The sequence below is a fragment of the Haliotis cracherodii genome, unplaced genomic scaffold (genome assembly GCF_022045235.1).
Source record: "Haliotis cracherodii isolate W230 unplaced genomic scaffold, xgHalCrac1.p SCAF_3, whole genome shotgun sequence".
NCBI classification, from domain to species: Eukaryota; Metazoa; Mollusca; class Gastropoda; order Lepetellida; family Haliotidae; genus Haliotis; species Haliotis cracherodii.
Window position 1 is genome coordinate 13,798,766 of NW_027266286.1, and position 18,216 is coordinate 13,816,981.

The 18,216-nt window shown below is 43.4% G+C and overlaps 1 protein-coding gene across 6 annotated transcripts in view; it reads left to right on the top strand.

Moving 5' to 3' along the window:
• Positions 1–18,216, top strand: part of LOC139473657 (dystrophin-like) — a 452,560-nt gene that overhangs the window by 289,857 nt on the left and 144,487 nt on the right. For all 6 annotated transcript variants that reach the window (XM_071256342.1, XM_071256341.1, XM_071256343.1 and 3 more), the window contains 2 exons: positions 298–452; positions 12,168–12,357. In XM_071256342.1, coding sequence (XP_071112443.1) covers positions 298–452; positions 12,168–12,357 — 345 coding nt within the window. The remainder of the gene's footprint in view (positions 1–297; positions 453–12,167; positions 12,358–18,216) is intronic.

Sequence of the window (18,216 nt, forward strand, 5' to 3'; positions counted from 1 at the left end):
TTGACTACATTTCCAAGTGAGCTACAGTGCCGTGGCACTTTTTTTGGAATGATGTTCTAAATCTTTCAAATCCTCAGGTATTGGTTGTTTTCTGCAAGAACGAAAATTGCATACAAATCTTGTAAGCAATTGTGCAGCTTATTAATGATTGTCAGCGTAAAGATTTGATTGTCAGGAATGTCAGAAGGTGATAACGCTGTAGTAATAGTTTTCCTCTGCCTCCGACATGATGACAGTAGAAGCCGGTGTATCAATTATTCAGGGCCAGTTTCAAGATTACTGTTTCATGGCTTACAGAAGCTGCAGGAAGAGGTGAACCAGCGACAGGATACTGTCGACAATCTCAAACGATTGGCGGAAAAATTAATCGACGACTACAATCAAGATGACACAAGACAGGTTCGTCTTCAGTTGGAGAGACTGACCAATCGATGGTCTACACTCTTAAACAGGTAAATGTTATCTATTATTACAATATGAGCATAGTTTTTGCATATTTATGAGATTCATGTTTCATATTTGATGTTTTTTTACAAGTAGGCAAGTTATTATTGATGTTTTCTTTGTCATGCCCCCGAAGATACCACAACCTCAAAGTGAGTGAGTGAGTTGGGTTCAACACCACTTTGAAAGTATTCCCTGCCAAGGATCATGATACAGTCAAATTTGGGATTTAACCCAAACCAGCAGATCCTGGCACTGCTAAGGGAGACAACCCCTATTTCTGTTCATGTCAGACCTAGGTCAGTGAATGAGAAAGGTTCATGCTGTGTTTATCTCTCACACTTCTTTTGTTGAAATGTTGAAATGCAAAGTGAAAAGTACTCAAGTGTAGTTTTACCAATTTCAACTTAGGTCTCAGTCCGTGCTCCTTCCACAAGACTGAAGATCTTGTCAGAGCTAAGGTCACAGTCATGTCTTGAACTGTGGTAAACACTTTTAGGATCAAACGAATTAGTGAATGAATTGGCCTGTATAATGCCAAACAAATTTCCTGAGGGATGACAAAATGAAATGTGTGCAGAATGTTACTGACAGCAGCCCAAAACTCGCTGTCTCATGAAGTCCAACGTGGGAGTTGGTTCACCTGACTTTCCTCTTCATTACATTGTCCCAGGAATGATTGGCGTTGTCAAAAGTTTAATTTCAAGGTTGTCTGGTTACATTTGAATCCGTTCAAGACTAGGATTGTTTCATCAGGAAACTTCTTCAGAAGTTTGGAAAGTTATGACAATGGGTTATGATCTGTCAGAATTCTCTTTGTACTTTGTATACTTCTTTTGCGGGATGGGTTGATGGTCAAGAAATGTTGGATCTGTAGTTTCATTATTGTTCCAGAATGCATGGATGCATTCTGTTGTGGTGCCACCTCCTTCCTGCAATGCCATTGTCAGCAGACGGTTAATATATATATTGGTTAATCTTGGCAGATGGAAAGGTGCATGGATTAATCATGTCTCACTGTATGGTAATATATTGAATATTGCCTAGATGAGTAATTACAATCTTCTGGTTACATCCAACAAGTCTGCAGCTGATTTCGGACTAGTGGTTTATGTAAAATAACTAATTAAGGAAGAAAACAACTAGTTCCTCTGGATGTTCACTAGTCTCAGATGAACGGACGTGTCTAACCCCGATTTAATAGATGAACGGACGTGTCTAACCCCGATTTAATTGTAAATTCTGCTGAGGTTGTTGTTTCAATCACTTGTCATGGAGACCGCCTCCGTGGTCTAGTGGTAGAGCGTCCGCACGGAGAGCGGAAGGCCCGTGGTTCGACCCATGACCGTGTCATACCAAAAGACGTTAAAAGATTGTACTTGTTGTTACCCTGTCTGGCGCTCATCATTAAGGGGCTAAAACAAGGACTGGTCGGCTCGGAGTCAGTATACTGTGTTTGAGTGGGGTATTCATGTTAAACTGCGGCATGGTATGTCAGTGAGCTAGCACTATAAATCGGCATCAGTCCGGACTAGTACAAGCAGCCAAACACACACACACACGTACCTGCACGTCGCTATATAAGTGCAATAATCTTGGACGCAACGTTAAACCCCATTTCACCTCACCTTCTTTTAGAATTCGGCAATCCAGTGATTATTCCTGGTCAAAATAGGTCCTCAGTACATATGTCTGTTGAAAGAGTTGACTAATGAGAATTGGTAGAGATGTCATTGTATATCACAATATCAATGTATAGATACATTGTTAAATGTTGATACTGTATCGATACAAATTTAATAATATTGATCCTAAATTGATAATTTACTGCCAGAGCAACATTTAGATTTATTGAGATTACTATGGTTAAGATGGACAGTGAGAAGAATAATTGATTTTATTTTTAATCAGTATTACGATATATCGTGATACATTTGAGTCAATATATCTAGACTAAATTTTCCAATCAATGACACCTCTAAGGATTGGATGGTTACAACTTGAGACTGGGCTGATTGTAGAAGGATCAGCAACATGGTGTGGTGCTCTTGCTGTCAACCACTGGTCTGTCTGGCCCAACTTGGTTTCTTAGTCACAACATGCCTGGAGTATTGGTGCTAGAGTCACACCATTCCTGGAGTATTGGTGCTAGAGTCACACCATGGCTGGAGTATTGGTGCTAGAGTCACACCATGACTGGAGTATTGGTGCTAGAGTCACACCATGACTGGAGTATTGGTGCTAGAGTCTCACCATGGCTGGAGTATTGGTGCTAGAGTTACACCATGACTGGAGTATTGGTGCTAGAGTCACACCATGGCTGGAGTATTGGTGCTAGAGTCTCACCATGACTGGAGTATTGGTGCTAGAGTCACAACATGCCTGGAGTATTGGTGCTAGAGTCACACCATGACTGGAGCATTGATGCTAGAGCCACACCATGACTGGAGTATTGGTGCTAGAGTCATACCATGGCTAGAGTATTGGTGCTAGAGTCACACCATGGCTGGAGTATTGGTGCTAGAGTCACACCATGACTGGAGTATTGGTGCTAGAGTCACACCATGACTGGAGTATTGGTTCTAGAGTCTCACCATGGCTGGAGTATTGGTGCTAGAGTTACACCATGACTGGAGTATTGGTGCTAGAGTCACACCATGGCTGGAGTATTGGTGCTAGAGTCTCACCATGGCTAGAGTATTGATGCTAGAGTCACACCATTCCTGGAGTATTGGTGCTAGAGTCACACCATGACTGGAGCATTGATGCTAGAGCCACACCATGACTGGAGTATTGGTGCTAGAGTCATACCATGGCTGGAGTATTGGTGCTAGAGTCACACCATGACTGGAGTATTGGTGCTAGAGTCACACCATGGCTGGAGTATTGGTGCTAGAGTCTCACCATGGTTGGAGTATTGATGCTATAGTCTCACCATGGCTGGAGTATTGGTGCTAGAGTCTCACAATGGCTGGAGTATTGGTGCTAGAGTCTCACCATGGCTGGAGTATTGGTGCTAGAGTCTCACCATGGCTGGAGTATTGGTGCTAGAGTCTCACCATGGCTGGAGTATTGGTTCTAGAGTATTGGCTAGTGCAGTGTTACAATGCACTGACTCACCAGCTGTAAAGAGGCCACATATCCTTTCATTAAGGCGTGATGGAGTGGAAGGAGATGAATGAAGGGCAGCAGCACCACACAAGTCCATTATGGTTTAACATTATCTCTCACTGAATCCTAAATCAGATGAATTTCAAAACATCACATTTGTGAAGCAGGATGATCAGGTTTAAAAGGTTGCTGAGATTTTTTTCACAAACGTTGCGATGAAGGTGAGATATTATCCAGTTTGTTGAGTTCCCTGTGTTCAGTCTGTTGTGGCAAGTTGTCTTTGATAGGCTGTTTTTGTAGGATATTGAAGTTGAATGGATTTCACAGATTGCAGAGTTTGTTTCGCAGTTGTGTAGGCTCACTGACGGACACTTTCCAATCTATTCATTAATATTTCAACAGGTAAGGAGAAGGGTTGTGAGCGAGGCAACACAGGATGATTCTGGTCACTTGCATCAGTGGGATATGGGGAACTTGTTTTTTTAACTTAATTGTGCTTGTACAAGTTATTGTCAACAAAACCATCAAAATAAACATCATCAGTATCATCATCACACCAATGGTGGTGGTAGTGGTTAGAGCTGTGTATTGACCTGGATTTGGTATTGCAATATATTGCCATACTTTAACCTGTATTGCAATACGGATTGCAATATATTGCCAATTTACCTTTTCATGAGTTAATCAGAGTTATACCCTGTATTAATGCCAGATATCATCAGTCAGTGTCCCTTATTTGGGACGATGTCAAAATCATCTGCCATTTTGTATCCCAGCAACGATCAAGGGAGATAATACAGTCACATGGTAGCGCAAGCTCCATCCGAACACGTGACACCTTTGTTATACTCTTGGTACACAGAGCTCCCCGAACGGGCTGTCGCTGTGAGGAGCTTGATAGTCGCGATGTGTACACGCTAATGGATAAAAAGATCGTCGGAGGCAAGTTGTATCAGAAAGATACTATTTTCCATCTCCATATCGATTAGGAACACATAAATATACTTATTTATATTTGCCCTAATATATTGCTACATTTACAAATGTATCGCAATACGTATTGCTGAAGATTTGCACCACAATATACTGGTGTACCGGTAATACCGCACACCCTTGGTGGCGGTGGTGGTGGCAGTGGTGGAACAGATAGTCTTGCACTTATTAGGATTTTCATGGGCAGAACAGTTGAAAATTGTTAATGCCTTGGCATCATTATTTGTACAGAAATAGAAGCGGTAAGGTAGTTGTGGTTACAAACTATGGAGCACCCAGGTTTGATTCTGCAAATGGGCACAATGTGTGACACCCATTGACCCTGACCCTGACCCTGACCCTGACCCTGACCCTGACCCTACCCCTGCCCCTTGCCATGTTTTAACTGGGATATCAGTTGAGATTCGTAAAACCATACTCACTACGTGATATTACATAGTGTCAAACCAAATATAATCTTAGCAGATTTATTCCCCACTATTGATGTAGACAAGTCTCCGGCCAGTTTAATCCCCATTACCAACAGACATTAAATCAAAACATACTTGAAATATGGTTTAGAAATACCAACATGAATAAACACAATGTTTAGTAATAAACTTGATGTATACCCCATTATTTCCATACAACTATAGTTAATCTGGCATGACTGGTTGGAATTGCAACACACAGCCTTCCAATTGTGGATGTTCTTTAACTTGTTTTGAGTAGTATATTTCTTGAGAGAGTTAGTGAGTGAATATTGATTAACATGGCCTCAGCAGTTTTTCAGTTATTCATGGCGTTTCTTATAAGACACATTTATCTCAGTGATGAAGAGTACCGTATTTCCTCTATTAGATGCCTGGGCTTCTATTTATTTCGGACAAGCCTCTGACCTGGCGTCAATTAGAGGCCCGGCGTCTATTGGAGGTCCGGCTTCTATTAATACCCCCATTTCACTAAAAGGGATAATTTATTGTATCAATTGATCGACCTGGCGTCTATTTTTTTCACTGAACAATTGACCTGGCTTCTATTAGAGGCTGGCATCTAATAGAGGAAATATGGTATCTAGCATACTATGGTGGTCTTCATTCACCAGTGACATATGCATTCCAAACCACTAGCTACAACAAACACTTGCTGAGGCCACATCTTCCCTGGGCATGGAAACATTGTGCAATATTCTCCAGGGTCAGCTGTAATAACATGCCGACTCGGCGACATGCCACGCACGTGCGTAAGGTCAACACGACCCCACATGCATGTACATCCAAGCCAGGTAGGTTGAAGGTAGACTGTGTCCCAGACCCTAGAAAATAAATGAAAAAAGGAGTCCAACTCAAGACTAGAACGATTGGTCAAGTCTAGATTGCCTCAACTCCAGGAAATGAAAAAATAAAATTAAGAATTGTCCTTGCCTCCTTTTGGATTTTATTAAATTTTTATGTAAATATATTTATATATTTATATTTAAGATAATTTTATTTCTGGGACTAGATGTCAGTCTAGGTTCAAGGCAGCCCTGGCAGAAATGTCATATGTGGTGTTTGGTGTTCCAAGGCTGAACAGAGGGAGTATGTTTTCCTATGATGCTTATGGATCTACTCTACGGTATCTTAGATCTGTATACTTCTTGGTGAATTAGCTTCATGGGACCCTCGTTCTGTACTTTTCATTATTATAATGAGTGAACAGAATGGTCTGGGTAACATACCTTATCGCTTCTGCCTTTTGAAACAGGATTTCCTTGTAGCATGAGGGTTTTAGCATGTTTGAATACAGTGTATATCAGTATCAAACATGATGATACAACCTGACTTGCTCCAGTGTGTAGAGACGAACTCTGCGCTCCAAAGTTCCCGCACAAAATGGGAGGTGGAGTGTGTTTCGCGATGTGATGCTCATCCTGTCGTCATACAGCTAATTTGTGGGCTTTAGATATAGTGAGAGATCAGCCCAAGGTCGGATGCACAATTTGGCAGTGCACAGTGAGATAGAACATGCACATTGGAGATATGGGAGTGAGGAGTTGCCACTAGCAGACGTCAGTGGATGTAGGGTAGGTGTGTGGAGAAGAGGGTATATGGACTGTGTCAAAGGGAGGTGGTTTGGTCACTAGCAGACGTCAGTGGATGTGGGGTAGGTATGTGGAGTAGGTATGTGGGGTAGGTATGTGGGGTAGAGGATAGATGGACTGTGTTGGAGGGAGGTGGTGTGGCCACTAGCAGACGCCAGTGGATGTTGGGTAGGTGTGTGGGGTAGAGGGTAGATGGACTGTGTTGAAGGAAGGTGGTGTGGCCACTAGCAGACGTCAGTGGATGTAGGGTAGGTGTGTGGAGAAGAGGGTATATGGACTGTGTCAAAGGGAGGTGGTTTGGTCACTAGCAGACGTCAGTGGATGTGGGGTAGGTATGTGGAGTAGGTATGTGGGGTAGGTATGTGGGGTAGAGGATAGATGGACTGTGTTGGAGGGAGGTGGTGTGGCCACTAGCAGACGCCAGTGGATGTTGGGTAGGTGTGTGGGGTAGAGGGTAGATGGACTGTGTTGAAGGAAGGTGGTGTGGCCACTAGCAGACGTCAGTGGATGTAGGGTAGGTGTGTGGAGAAGAGGGTATATGGACTGTGTCAAAGGGAGGTGGTGTGGTCACTAGCAGACGTCAGTGGATGTGGGGTAGGTATGTGGAGTAGGTATGTGGGGTAGAGGATAGATGGACTGTGTAGGAGGGCGGTGGTGTGGTCACTAGCAGACGTCAGTGGATGTGGGGTAGGTATGTGGAGTAGGTATGTGGGGTAGAGGATAGATGGACTGTGTTGAAGGGAGGTGGTGTGGCCCCTAGCAGACATCAGTGAATGTGGTGTAGGTATGTTGAGAAGTGGGTAGATGGACTGTGTAGGAGGGCGGTGGTGTAGTCACTAGCAGACGTCAGTGGATGTGGTGTAGGTGTGTGGGGTAGAGGATAGATGGACTGTGTTGAAGGGAGGTGGTGTGGCCCCTAGCAGACATCAGTGAATGTGGTGTAGGTATGTTGAGAAGTGGGTAGATGGACTGTGTAGGAGGGCGGTGGTGTAGTCACTAGCAGACGTCAGTGGATGTGGTGTAGGTGTGTGGGGTAGAGGATAGATGGACTGTGTTGAAGGGAGGTGGTGTGGTCACTAGCAGACATCAGTGGATGTTGGGTAGGTGTGTGGGGTAGGTGTGTGGAGAAGAGGGTAGATGGACTGTGTTGGAGGGAGGTGGTGTGGTCACTAGCAGACATCAGTGAATGTGGTGTAGGTATGTTGAGAAGTGGGTAGATGGACTGTGTAGGAGGGCGGTGGTGTAGTCACTAGCAGACGTCAGTGGATGTGGTGTAGGTGTGTGGGGTAGAGGATAGATGGACTGTGTTGAAGGGAGGTGGTGTGGTCACTAGCAGACATCAGTGCATGTTGGGTAGGTGTGTGGGGTAGGTGTGTGGAGAAGAGGGTAGATGGACTGTGTTGGAGGGAGGTGGTGTGGCCCCTAGCAGACGTCAGTGGATGTGGTGTAGGTATGTGGAGAAGAGGGTAAATGGACTGTGTTGGAGGGAGGTGGTGTGGTCACTAGCAGACGTCAGTGGATGTGGGGTAGGTGTGTGGAGAAGAGGGTATATGGACTGTGTTGGAGGAAGGTGGTGTGGTCACTAGCAGACGTCAGTGGATGTGGAGTAGGTGTGTGGAGAAGAGGGTATATGGACTGTGTTGGAGGAAGGTGGTGTGGTCACTAGCAGACGTCAGTGGATGTGGAGTAGGTGTGTGGAGAAGAGGGTAAATGGACTGTGTTGGAGGGCGGTGGTGTGGCCCCTAGCAGACGTCAGTGGATGTGGTGTAGGTATGTGGAGAAGAGGGTAAATGGACTGTGTTGGAGGAAGGTGGTGTGGTCACTAGCAGACGTCAGTGGATGTGGGGTAGGTGTGTGGGGTAGAGGATAGATGGACTGTGTGGGAGGGAGGTGGTGTGGCCACTAGCAGACATCAGTGGATGTGGGGTAGGTATGTAACATCGTAAATATGTTGATAATATCACCTGGGTAAGAACCAATTTTGCATTCTATTCCTGAAAGGTGACAATAACATTGTATTAGGAGAATGCATACCACTTTGACCAAGCACTTTTATGATGAAACATGTTGTCACACCTCGATGATAGCAAGTTTCATGTCCAACCTCTCACATCTCGCCTTTCACATCTAGCCTGACTTGTTGTTCATGTGTGTTGTCCTGGAGTGACCAAAGCATATGCATACCGGAACCCTTTGGAAGAAACTGTGGAGGACTCCCCAGGGTTTGACATCCTATGTGCAGGAGTTAATTTGCATTAGATATTTATGTCTTGATATTGATCAAATTATGCATATGGATTAAACTTGACCTGTGGTATTCATTTCATGCTAGCGTTATTCCTAAATGTAAATATTAAGATGTAGTGTATGTTCGCCAGCAGCTGTCTTGGAGAGCAATGCCATTGTCCAAAGGGTGGTAACAGGATGGTTGTTGTTAAGGGAGACTTGGCTCGGACAAGTGTCACTCAATTCCCATAAATTCCATGAATATAAATAGATCTCAAATGATTGTCAAATGTGTTATTTTTTAATTATTCTATTGGAAAAGTGTAGAAATCAAATGGATACCACTTTGACCAAGCACTTTGACGATGAAACATGTCGTCATACCTCAGTGGTAGCAAGTCTCATGTCCAGCCTCCCAAATCGAGCCTAGCTTGTTGTTTATGTGTGGACACATCTGAGTGACCGAACACATCAGAGTGACCGAACACATCAGAGTGACCGAACACATCAGAGTGACCGAACACATCAGAGTGACCGAACACATCAGAGTGACCGAACACATGCCACCTTGCACCCACAGACAACAAGGTCACCTCCACGGCTGTCATGACAGGAAGCATGACAGCGGATATTGAGACAGACCCAGGGATTAGTTGTCTTGGAGCTATGTATTGCATCTTTGTGGGCACCTGAATGGAGTTCACAGAATTAAGTGCAGCAAATGATGTTCCTTGCAAGAAAATATCACTGCTCTCAGTATCGGCACTTGTTTGACTATGGATGCATTTTTCATCAGTTTCAAGACGGACGGTGATGGATGTGCATGTGAGAGGTGTTTTCTGTACAGTTCGTTTTACAAGCCAATTTCTTGTAATTGATGGATTGCAATGTTCGTTCTGAAAGTCATTGATTGTCAGCAAACATTTGTCATTAGTTATGTAAGCGAGAAAAAGATTTAATTTTGTTCAGCTAAAAAGGCACACATTGTATGGGAAAATGTTGAAATATAGTCAGAAGCTTAACGACATAACCAAATCCATTTCTCAGCATTTTCCTTTCTCAGTTTCAAAAGAAATATTGTTTGATTAAATATATACCTAATGATTGTCAAATGGGTTCATTATATAATTATTCTATGGGAAAAGTGTTTGGGAAAAAATAGTTTTTTAAATGTACATTATTTTAACTTATATATCGACATGCATACACATGTATGTTTGTGTATTGCTGCTATTTGTACTGGTCTGGACTAAGGCCGTTTTTTGTATTATAGAAACTTGGCCTAACCTTCCCAGGGAAGAACTAGGCATAAGCTTCCCAGGGAAGAACTAGGCCTAACCGTCCCGGGGAAGAACTGGGCCTAACCTTCCTGGGGAAGAACTTGGCCTAACCTTCCCGGGGAAGAACTGGGCTTAACCTTCCCAGGGAAGAACTGGGCCTAACCTTCCCAGGGAAGAACTGGGCCTAACCTTACCAGGGAAGAACTGGGCCTAACCTTCCCTAGGGAAGAACTTGGCCTAACCTTCCCGGGGAAGAACTGGGCCTAACCTTCCCTAGGGAAGAACTTGGCCCAACCTTCCCGGGGAAGAACTGGGCCTAACCTTACCAGGGAAGAGCTGGGCCTAACCTTCCCAGGGAAGAACTGGGCCTAGCCTTACCAGGGAAGAACTGGGTCTAACCTTCCCAGGGAAGAACTTGGCCCAACCTTCCCAGGGAAGAATTTTGCCCAACCTTCCCAGGGAAGAACTCCGCCTAACCTTCCCAGGGAAGAACTGGGCCTAACCTTCCCGGGGAAGAACTGGGCCTAACCTTCCCTAGGGAAGAACTTGGCCCAACCTTCCCAGGGAAGAATTTTGCCCAACCTTCCCAGGGAAGAACTCCGCCTAACCTTCCCAGGGGAAGAACTGGGCTTAACCTTCCCAGGGAAGAACTAGGCCTTACCTTCCTGGGTTATGGCTGGAATATTTCTGAGTGCTGTTTTAAACAACAAACAAACTGTATTGTTAGCCTTACCTCCATAGCCCTGTCACACAAAACCTTGCCTAACAATTAAATAATGTATGCTTGCTGAAAGTATTGAAAGTGTTATTGATGGTGAAAAGTGTACCAAAAACTCACTGGCCTGTCAATGTTGCATGATGATGATTGTAAATTCACTCATCAAATTGCCTGTTGTAATAAAATAAACATGACTCAATCGCTTGTTAGTGAATAGCGTTGATTACAAGTAGAATAAATTTGTCTTGCAATGCAGTGTTTTGCTCTAAACTGATATTAATTTAGTTGTGATGACACAAGGGGGGTAACTCTGGATGTTTAAAAGGTTTGTGGACTTGAATTGTTGCTGGTGGTATTGAAGAAGTTGTGTGACTTCTGGCAATCAAATATTGATAAGCATCCAACAATCCCAGGGTTGGACATTAACATAGCCACCATGAAATGAGAATTGACTTTAGAACCCTTGGAATAAACTGTGGAGGACTCCCCAGGGTTTGACATCCTATATGCAGGAGTTAATTTGCATTAAATATTCATGTCATGATATTAACTTATGCATATGGATTAAAATTAATGAATGTCTGATATTAGGATGTAGAGTATGTTGTCCGACCCCTGTCTTGGAGAACATTGCCATTGTCCAAAGTGTGGTAACAGGATGGTTGTTGTTAAGGGAGACTTGGCTCGGACAAGTGTCATTCAAATCCCATAAATTCCCTTTTTTTTGTACAGAAATGTTGTGTCAGTCCGACAGTCAATCTAACGGTTTGTGACTCTGAGGTGAAATGGGGTTTTACGTAGTGTTCAAGATTTTTTCACTTATATAGTGACAGGTATGTGTGTGTGTGTGTGGGTGTGTGTGTGTGTGTGTGTGTGTGTGTGTGTGTGTGTGTGTGTGTGTGGGACTACTTGTACTAGACTAATGCTGGTTTTATAGTACTAGCCCACTGAGATACCATGGATTTATTTGTATCCCACTTACACCCGACCCGTCCCATCAGGGTAACAAGTTCCATTGTTTAATGTCTTTTTGCTTGACGCAGTCAGGGTTCAAACCACTGACATTCAGCTCTCATGGCAAACACCCTATCCAGTAGAGGCGGTCTAATAACAAGGAAACAATTAATGTTCCAAGTCACTCAAAGACCTGGATTGGAAATAGGCACTATTTGGAGGAAAGCCCTCTTTTCTGAGGTATTGTTTATCTCAGGCTTCTGTTTGTACTGTTTGTCGCCTTTTACAGCAAGCATGGGTTGCTTAAGACCTATTCTACCCCTGAATCTTCACAGGTCTGTTAATATACGAATAATTTGAAACCTTGATTGTGTTTCAGACTGACCAATAACTGGAAGGCCCTCCAGGACAACCACAACTCCCTGCAGCAGTTCGACACGTCCATGGAGGAGTTCATCGCCTGGCTTCAGGGCATGGAACACAGCTTCGTCCGACTTGCGGACGAGACTGCGAAAGAGGAAGTTCGAGAAAATGAGGAACTTTGTAACGAATACTTGGAGCAGTTTAGGGTGAGTACTTCAACTTCTCTTGAGTTAGTTCTCTAACCTGATTGTTTAATGTAACCTTGACCAGAGTAACATTGTTGTGGGCACCCACTGACTGGAGGTAAACATTAACAGTGTGAAGGTCACATGGACCTGGAGGTCTTGAGATCACGTCAAGTCAAGGTCACGTCACCTGGAGGTCACATGGACCACGAGGTTTTGAGATTACGTCAAGTCAAGGTCACATCACCTGGAGGTCACATGGACCTGGGGGTCTTGAGATCACGTCAAGTCAAGGTCACGTCACCTGGAGGTCACATGGACCTGGAGGTTTTGAGATTACGTCAAGTCAAGGTCACATCACCTGGAGGTCACATGGACCTGAGGGTCTTGAGATCACGTCAAGTCAAGGTCACATCACCTTGAGGTCACATGGACCTGAGGGTCTTTAGGTCTTAACGTCATAAGGTCACGTCAACTGGAAGTCACATGGACCTGAGGGTGTTGAGAATCACATTGACTCGAGGTCACTTCAGCTAGAAGTCACATGGATCTGAGGATCTTGAGATCACATTGACTTGAGGTCACAGCTGGAGGTCACATGGACCTGAGGGTCTTGAGATCACATTGACTCTAGGTCACTTAAGCTAGAAGTCACATGGATCTGAGGATCTTGAGATCACATTGACTTGAGGTCACAGCTGGAGGTCACATGGACCTGAGGGTCTTGAGATCACATCGATTCGAGGTCACAGCTGGAGGTCACATGGACCTGAGGGTCTTGAGATCACATTAACTCGAGGTCACAGCTGGAGGTCACATGGACCTGAGGATCTTGAGATCACATTGACTCGAGGTCACATGGACTTGGAGGTCACATTAACTGAAGGTCACAACAACCTGAGGATGACATCAGCTCGCACATCAAGTGGAAGTCACATCGACTTTAGGGGCACATTTTCAGTTAGGGTTGAAGGATCACATTGGCAGTTTTAGTTTTGTACTGAGTGAATTACTATTTTATAAATGGAAAATCAATAATTCAGAAAGTCTGACATTCACAGATAATTATTACCTTGGTATTTCATGATCCTGCTGTGGAAAGACGGTCAATGTTTATTTATGTTCAGAGATAGAATACATTTGTCTTTTGTGAAAATGTCAATATCCATTCAAGGGTGCATCATGTAAAGCAGCATACAAGCATCAGCCTGTTATTTTGAAGACACATATAACATTGACATTTACGTAATACTGAAATAGTAAATCTTAGATGGAACTTGGTTCAAATGTCTTGTCTTGTATTGTATGGCTGTTCTTAGCACTGTTCCCAAGTCTCCATGGGATTTACATGTGTTAAAAGTTATACCATTTCACCAGTCTTCAGGGGGTGAGGGGTCCACAGAGACCTTTTCCAGATCATTGTGCCATGGGGACAATTCTGGCATTAACTTTGTTTGTGTATAAGGACAAACATTAAACTGCTAGTTTAACAATCGTCCTTAAAAGAGGTAAAACTTCTCGGCAAGCCTCAGACTTTTTCCACTTTTATCAACTCTTGTTGATACTTTGATATCAAACGACACTCTGGGGAGATTCTCTATTTGATAAACCAGTGACACAAATGAGAGGTAGGGGATGCTTCTTGTCACAGGACACCTAGCATGTTGAATACAGTATTTGGCCAATGCATGTGAAGTCTCAAAACAAATATTTGATAAGCTAAATTCAGTTGTCTTTGAAAGCTGAAATGACAATTCCAAGTTACTATGCAAACCTGTAATTCCTTTCACCAATATCAATCACTAATAGCTTTTAATTATCATTGGCATGTTGAATCAATGCGCTACATCAGGGAAGTTTGCCATGTTTTAGCCTGAAGCAGTGTTTTCTTGCTCAACATGCCTTCATTAAACAAAACCAATAATTCTGCAGTCGGTTGCAGTCTTTCACAATGAAGGCCTGGAATTAGTGGTATCACTCGATCATCAAAGTTCATCAAGTACAGTACGCTCGTAGGGTTTGAAAAACTGACATCCTGGTGTATATATCCCCATGGTGATAATCATGACTCTGATATATACACATATGTGTCATCCAATTCCCCGAGCATGGGAAATTAATTAGAATGAGTGTTTGAGCTGAATTAATTTCACGCCATTGCATGTGAAAATTAGCTGTATAACCATGCTGTTTCAGAGTAAAAAGCAATCAGAAGATATTATTGCGGCTTGTTTTTTTCAAACGTGATTAATTCATTTATTTGTTCTATTTACTCATTTTATTCACCCACCCAGTTATTGTGTATGAAAGGTAAACACATTAACAACAAGACTTGTCAGCTTCTGTTTCTTCAAAGGGATTGAGGGAAGGGTCGCCTTGTGGATAAAGCATTTGCTCATTGCTTCAAAGGCCCAGGTTCCATTCCCGATATGGTTGCTATGTGTGGAGACCATTTCTGGTGTCCCCTGCCATGTCATATTGCTAAATAGGGAGTAAAACCCAACTCACTCACTCACTCATAGGATTGTTTGAATCAAACATCTCGTGGCAAGAATCTATTTTGGAGATACTTTGTTTATCAATCACAATGTGACAAGAAGGGGCTGTGTTTTTTTGCATTGTCTTTTTGGCAATTAGTGATGTATATATTGTTTTATTGCTAAAGTGGATAGAATTATCAGTAAACCGCCCGCATGTTATCAGAAATGAGCGGGCCACTGTAACTTGATAATGCCCTCATATTGCTTGATGACGGGCCATTATCATGCCCGTTGTAAGGTGACGTCATAGGATAGGCATAGGTGACGTAACGTTTAATAATGACGTCATCTGGTTTGTTCTATGACGTTTCCATATTTGTAAAAGTGGGTCAGTGACATTTGTGTTGATTGCAGTAAATGTTTCAAAAACGGTGTTGTTTCTTTTTATTTGATAACAAATTCCATCCATCCCTCGGTCTTTTCAACTGCCCTCCTTCGTCGGGCAGTTAATGGAAGACCTCGGGCCTCTGCAAATGATAATGCCCTGAAAAATAGCGTTACCCTTATATTAGAGAAACAGAATTCGCAATTGCTTAGGTGAAACAAATTTGCCAATAATCTCCCATGAAAAATTTGTGACTACAGTAGGTGCGGCTATTACTGATGGCAGCCTGTCTTGTTGCTGGGATAAGGGTTGGTTTACTGCGATACAAGAAAATGCTCTACACTTGATCCTGAAGATGTGGTCTATATGAGTGCATGTGAAAGCTGGGAAGTCTGACCAATGCTGAGTGTGACCGGGTCTGGAGGCTGGGAATGTGGCATCCATGCTTTTTCAGATGCTGGGTGCCACTGAATCAGGGCATTGACCTGGGTAGTCTGGCTACACATGGAAACAAAAATATCCCAAAATTCCATGCAGGTCTCCATGTGTCGCAAGTGCAGGTTTCTTCAGTCTGAAAATGAAAAAAATCTCTGGGCACTTTGATCATTAAATTTTTATGAAAATATTTTCATTTCTGTTTGGATCACCATTGGATCAACTGTTTGTTGTTTAACGCCGCACTCAGCAATATTCCAGCTATATGACGGCTGTCTGTAAATAATCGAGTCTGGACCTAACAATCCAGTGGTTGACATCATGAGCATCGATCCACGCAAAAGGGATGCGATGACAAGCATCAACCAAGTCAGTATGCCTGACCACCCGATCCCGTTAGTCGCCTCTTTCGACAAGCATGGGTTGATCCACTGTGTCCATGTGCGAGTGAAGGAGGGAGTAGTGTTATTCCACTTTTAGCAGTATTCCAGCAATATCACTGCAGGCACCATGAACGTTCTCCACACACTATGCTCATGTAGGGAACATAACCCAGTCTTTGGCATTATCCGCTGTGCTATCTCTCAATCCCATCAATATTTTGGGGACAAGAAGACATTTCTTTTCCACTATTGCAGTGTGTACCAAATATTTGAGTCTGCTTGCCTGAATATGGCACTTTGTTAAAATCATTCAGCTCATTATTATCATCATCAGCAGCAGCAGCAGCAGCAGCAGCAGCAGCAGCTATGCTTGCTCAACCAAACCAAAGTTTATTAGCTTCAATGCTTCTTACCTGTGTATTAAATAACAGATTTCTATTAAATACTCTTTAGTTCATATGCCAGTATCCACAAACTTAAGATCTGTTTCCGAAGTTTAACTCTCCATTTAACTCCCTCAGGATATTCCATTGTCTATTGTGTTGCTTCAGGTACATCTATATTTCAAAATTTACAATTCACAGATGAAAAACATCACCTGTGAATCAAACCTTCTGGGCGGAAATGTACTGTATACATTGCATCTATAACCTTGAGCGATGTATTCACCATGTTTTCCAAGTAGGCCCAAATGCATGTTTAAAGTCTTGTAATGTCTGGTCTCCATGGCGATTCAGATACACAGCTACAGTTCATGGGTTGAGTCTGTTCCCTGGTGTGTCAGCATCAAAGTGAACTTATATGATGGGAGTTCCTCCAAGTCCATACATGTTGTATGTGTGTCCTCAGACTAACACTTAGTCATTGAAAACATTTCTTTATAATAATTTTTCTTTTTTTTCTTCGAAAGAACCTTTCCTCTTCTGCTGTGTGGAATCTAGCAAACTAGACTTGGTTACTTTGATCTAGACTTGCCTTGGCTTTTAGTGAAAAAGAAATACCTAAAAAATTTAAATTTGATAGTCATGGCATGGGACTTAGTGTGTCCTGTACAAAAGAACATATTGACCAGCTGTAGATGTGTGTCCACTGGGTAGATCTGCTCAATAACATGGGTACTTTACCTGCATCACAGTGACTCTTGATCTTTTTAGCATGGGCTCAGCAGCCCAGTGGTTGGGAGGGGATGCTCCTGTTTGTTTGTAGGTTTGTCAACACCATACCTCTGCTACATAAGAAGTGCATCACTTTTGGTCTCTCTCTCTCTCTCTCTCTCTCTCTCTCTCTCTCTCTCTCTCTCTCTCTCTCTCCTCTCTCTCCCTCTCTCTCTCTCTTTCTCCCTCTCTCTCTCTCTCTATCTCTCCCTCTCTCTCCCTCTCCTCTCTCTCTCCCTCTCCTCCCTCTCTCCCCCTCCCCCACCCTCTCTCTCCCTCTCCCTCTCTCCCTCTCCCTCTCTCCCTCTCCTCTCTCTCTCTGCCTGCCTCTACCTCTCCCTCTCTCTCTCCCTCTCCTCTCTTTCTCTCCCTCTCCCTCTCCTCCCTCTCTCCCCCTCCCCCACCCTCTCTTTCTCCCTCTCTCCCTCTCTCTCTCTCCCTCTCTCTCTCTCACTCTCTCTCTCGCTCGCCCTCTCCTCTCTCCCCCCTTCCCCATTCTCTCTCTCTCTCTCTCTCTCTCTCTCTCTCTCTCTCTCTCTCTCTCTCTTCCTCGACTCTTACTCTCACTCACTCACTCATCTGATTCTCTGATATTGGATGGCCTCTGTGGTGTAGTGGATAGAGTGTAATCCCGGAGACCGGAAGGTCTGTATCAAACTGTGGCATTGTGTCTCAGTGTCCTGCACTATAAAACAGGCACAAATCTGAAGCAGCCACACGCTCTATACGTGAAATAGTCTTCAACATGACGTTAAACCCCATTTCACCTCTCCTTAGACATAATCTACTACTTGCAATGTGAGATGGTTCAACAGACAATGATAATGACATGGAAATAAACATTAACTTCACGGAGTCCATTCCTTTGATGTTTTTATTCTTTAAGAGACATTGACTTGATTTCCAACGCGACATACGATTTAGAAATCACAGAATGTGCCCACTGATACCCACCTGTTCAGACCCTCAGTCTCTCGGGGAACAATTGAGCATCTCCAAACCCCTGTTCCATATGATCCTGTGATGTGTGTATAATACCAATA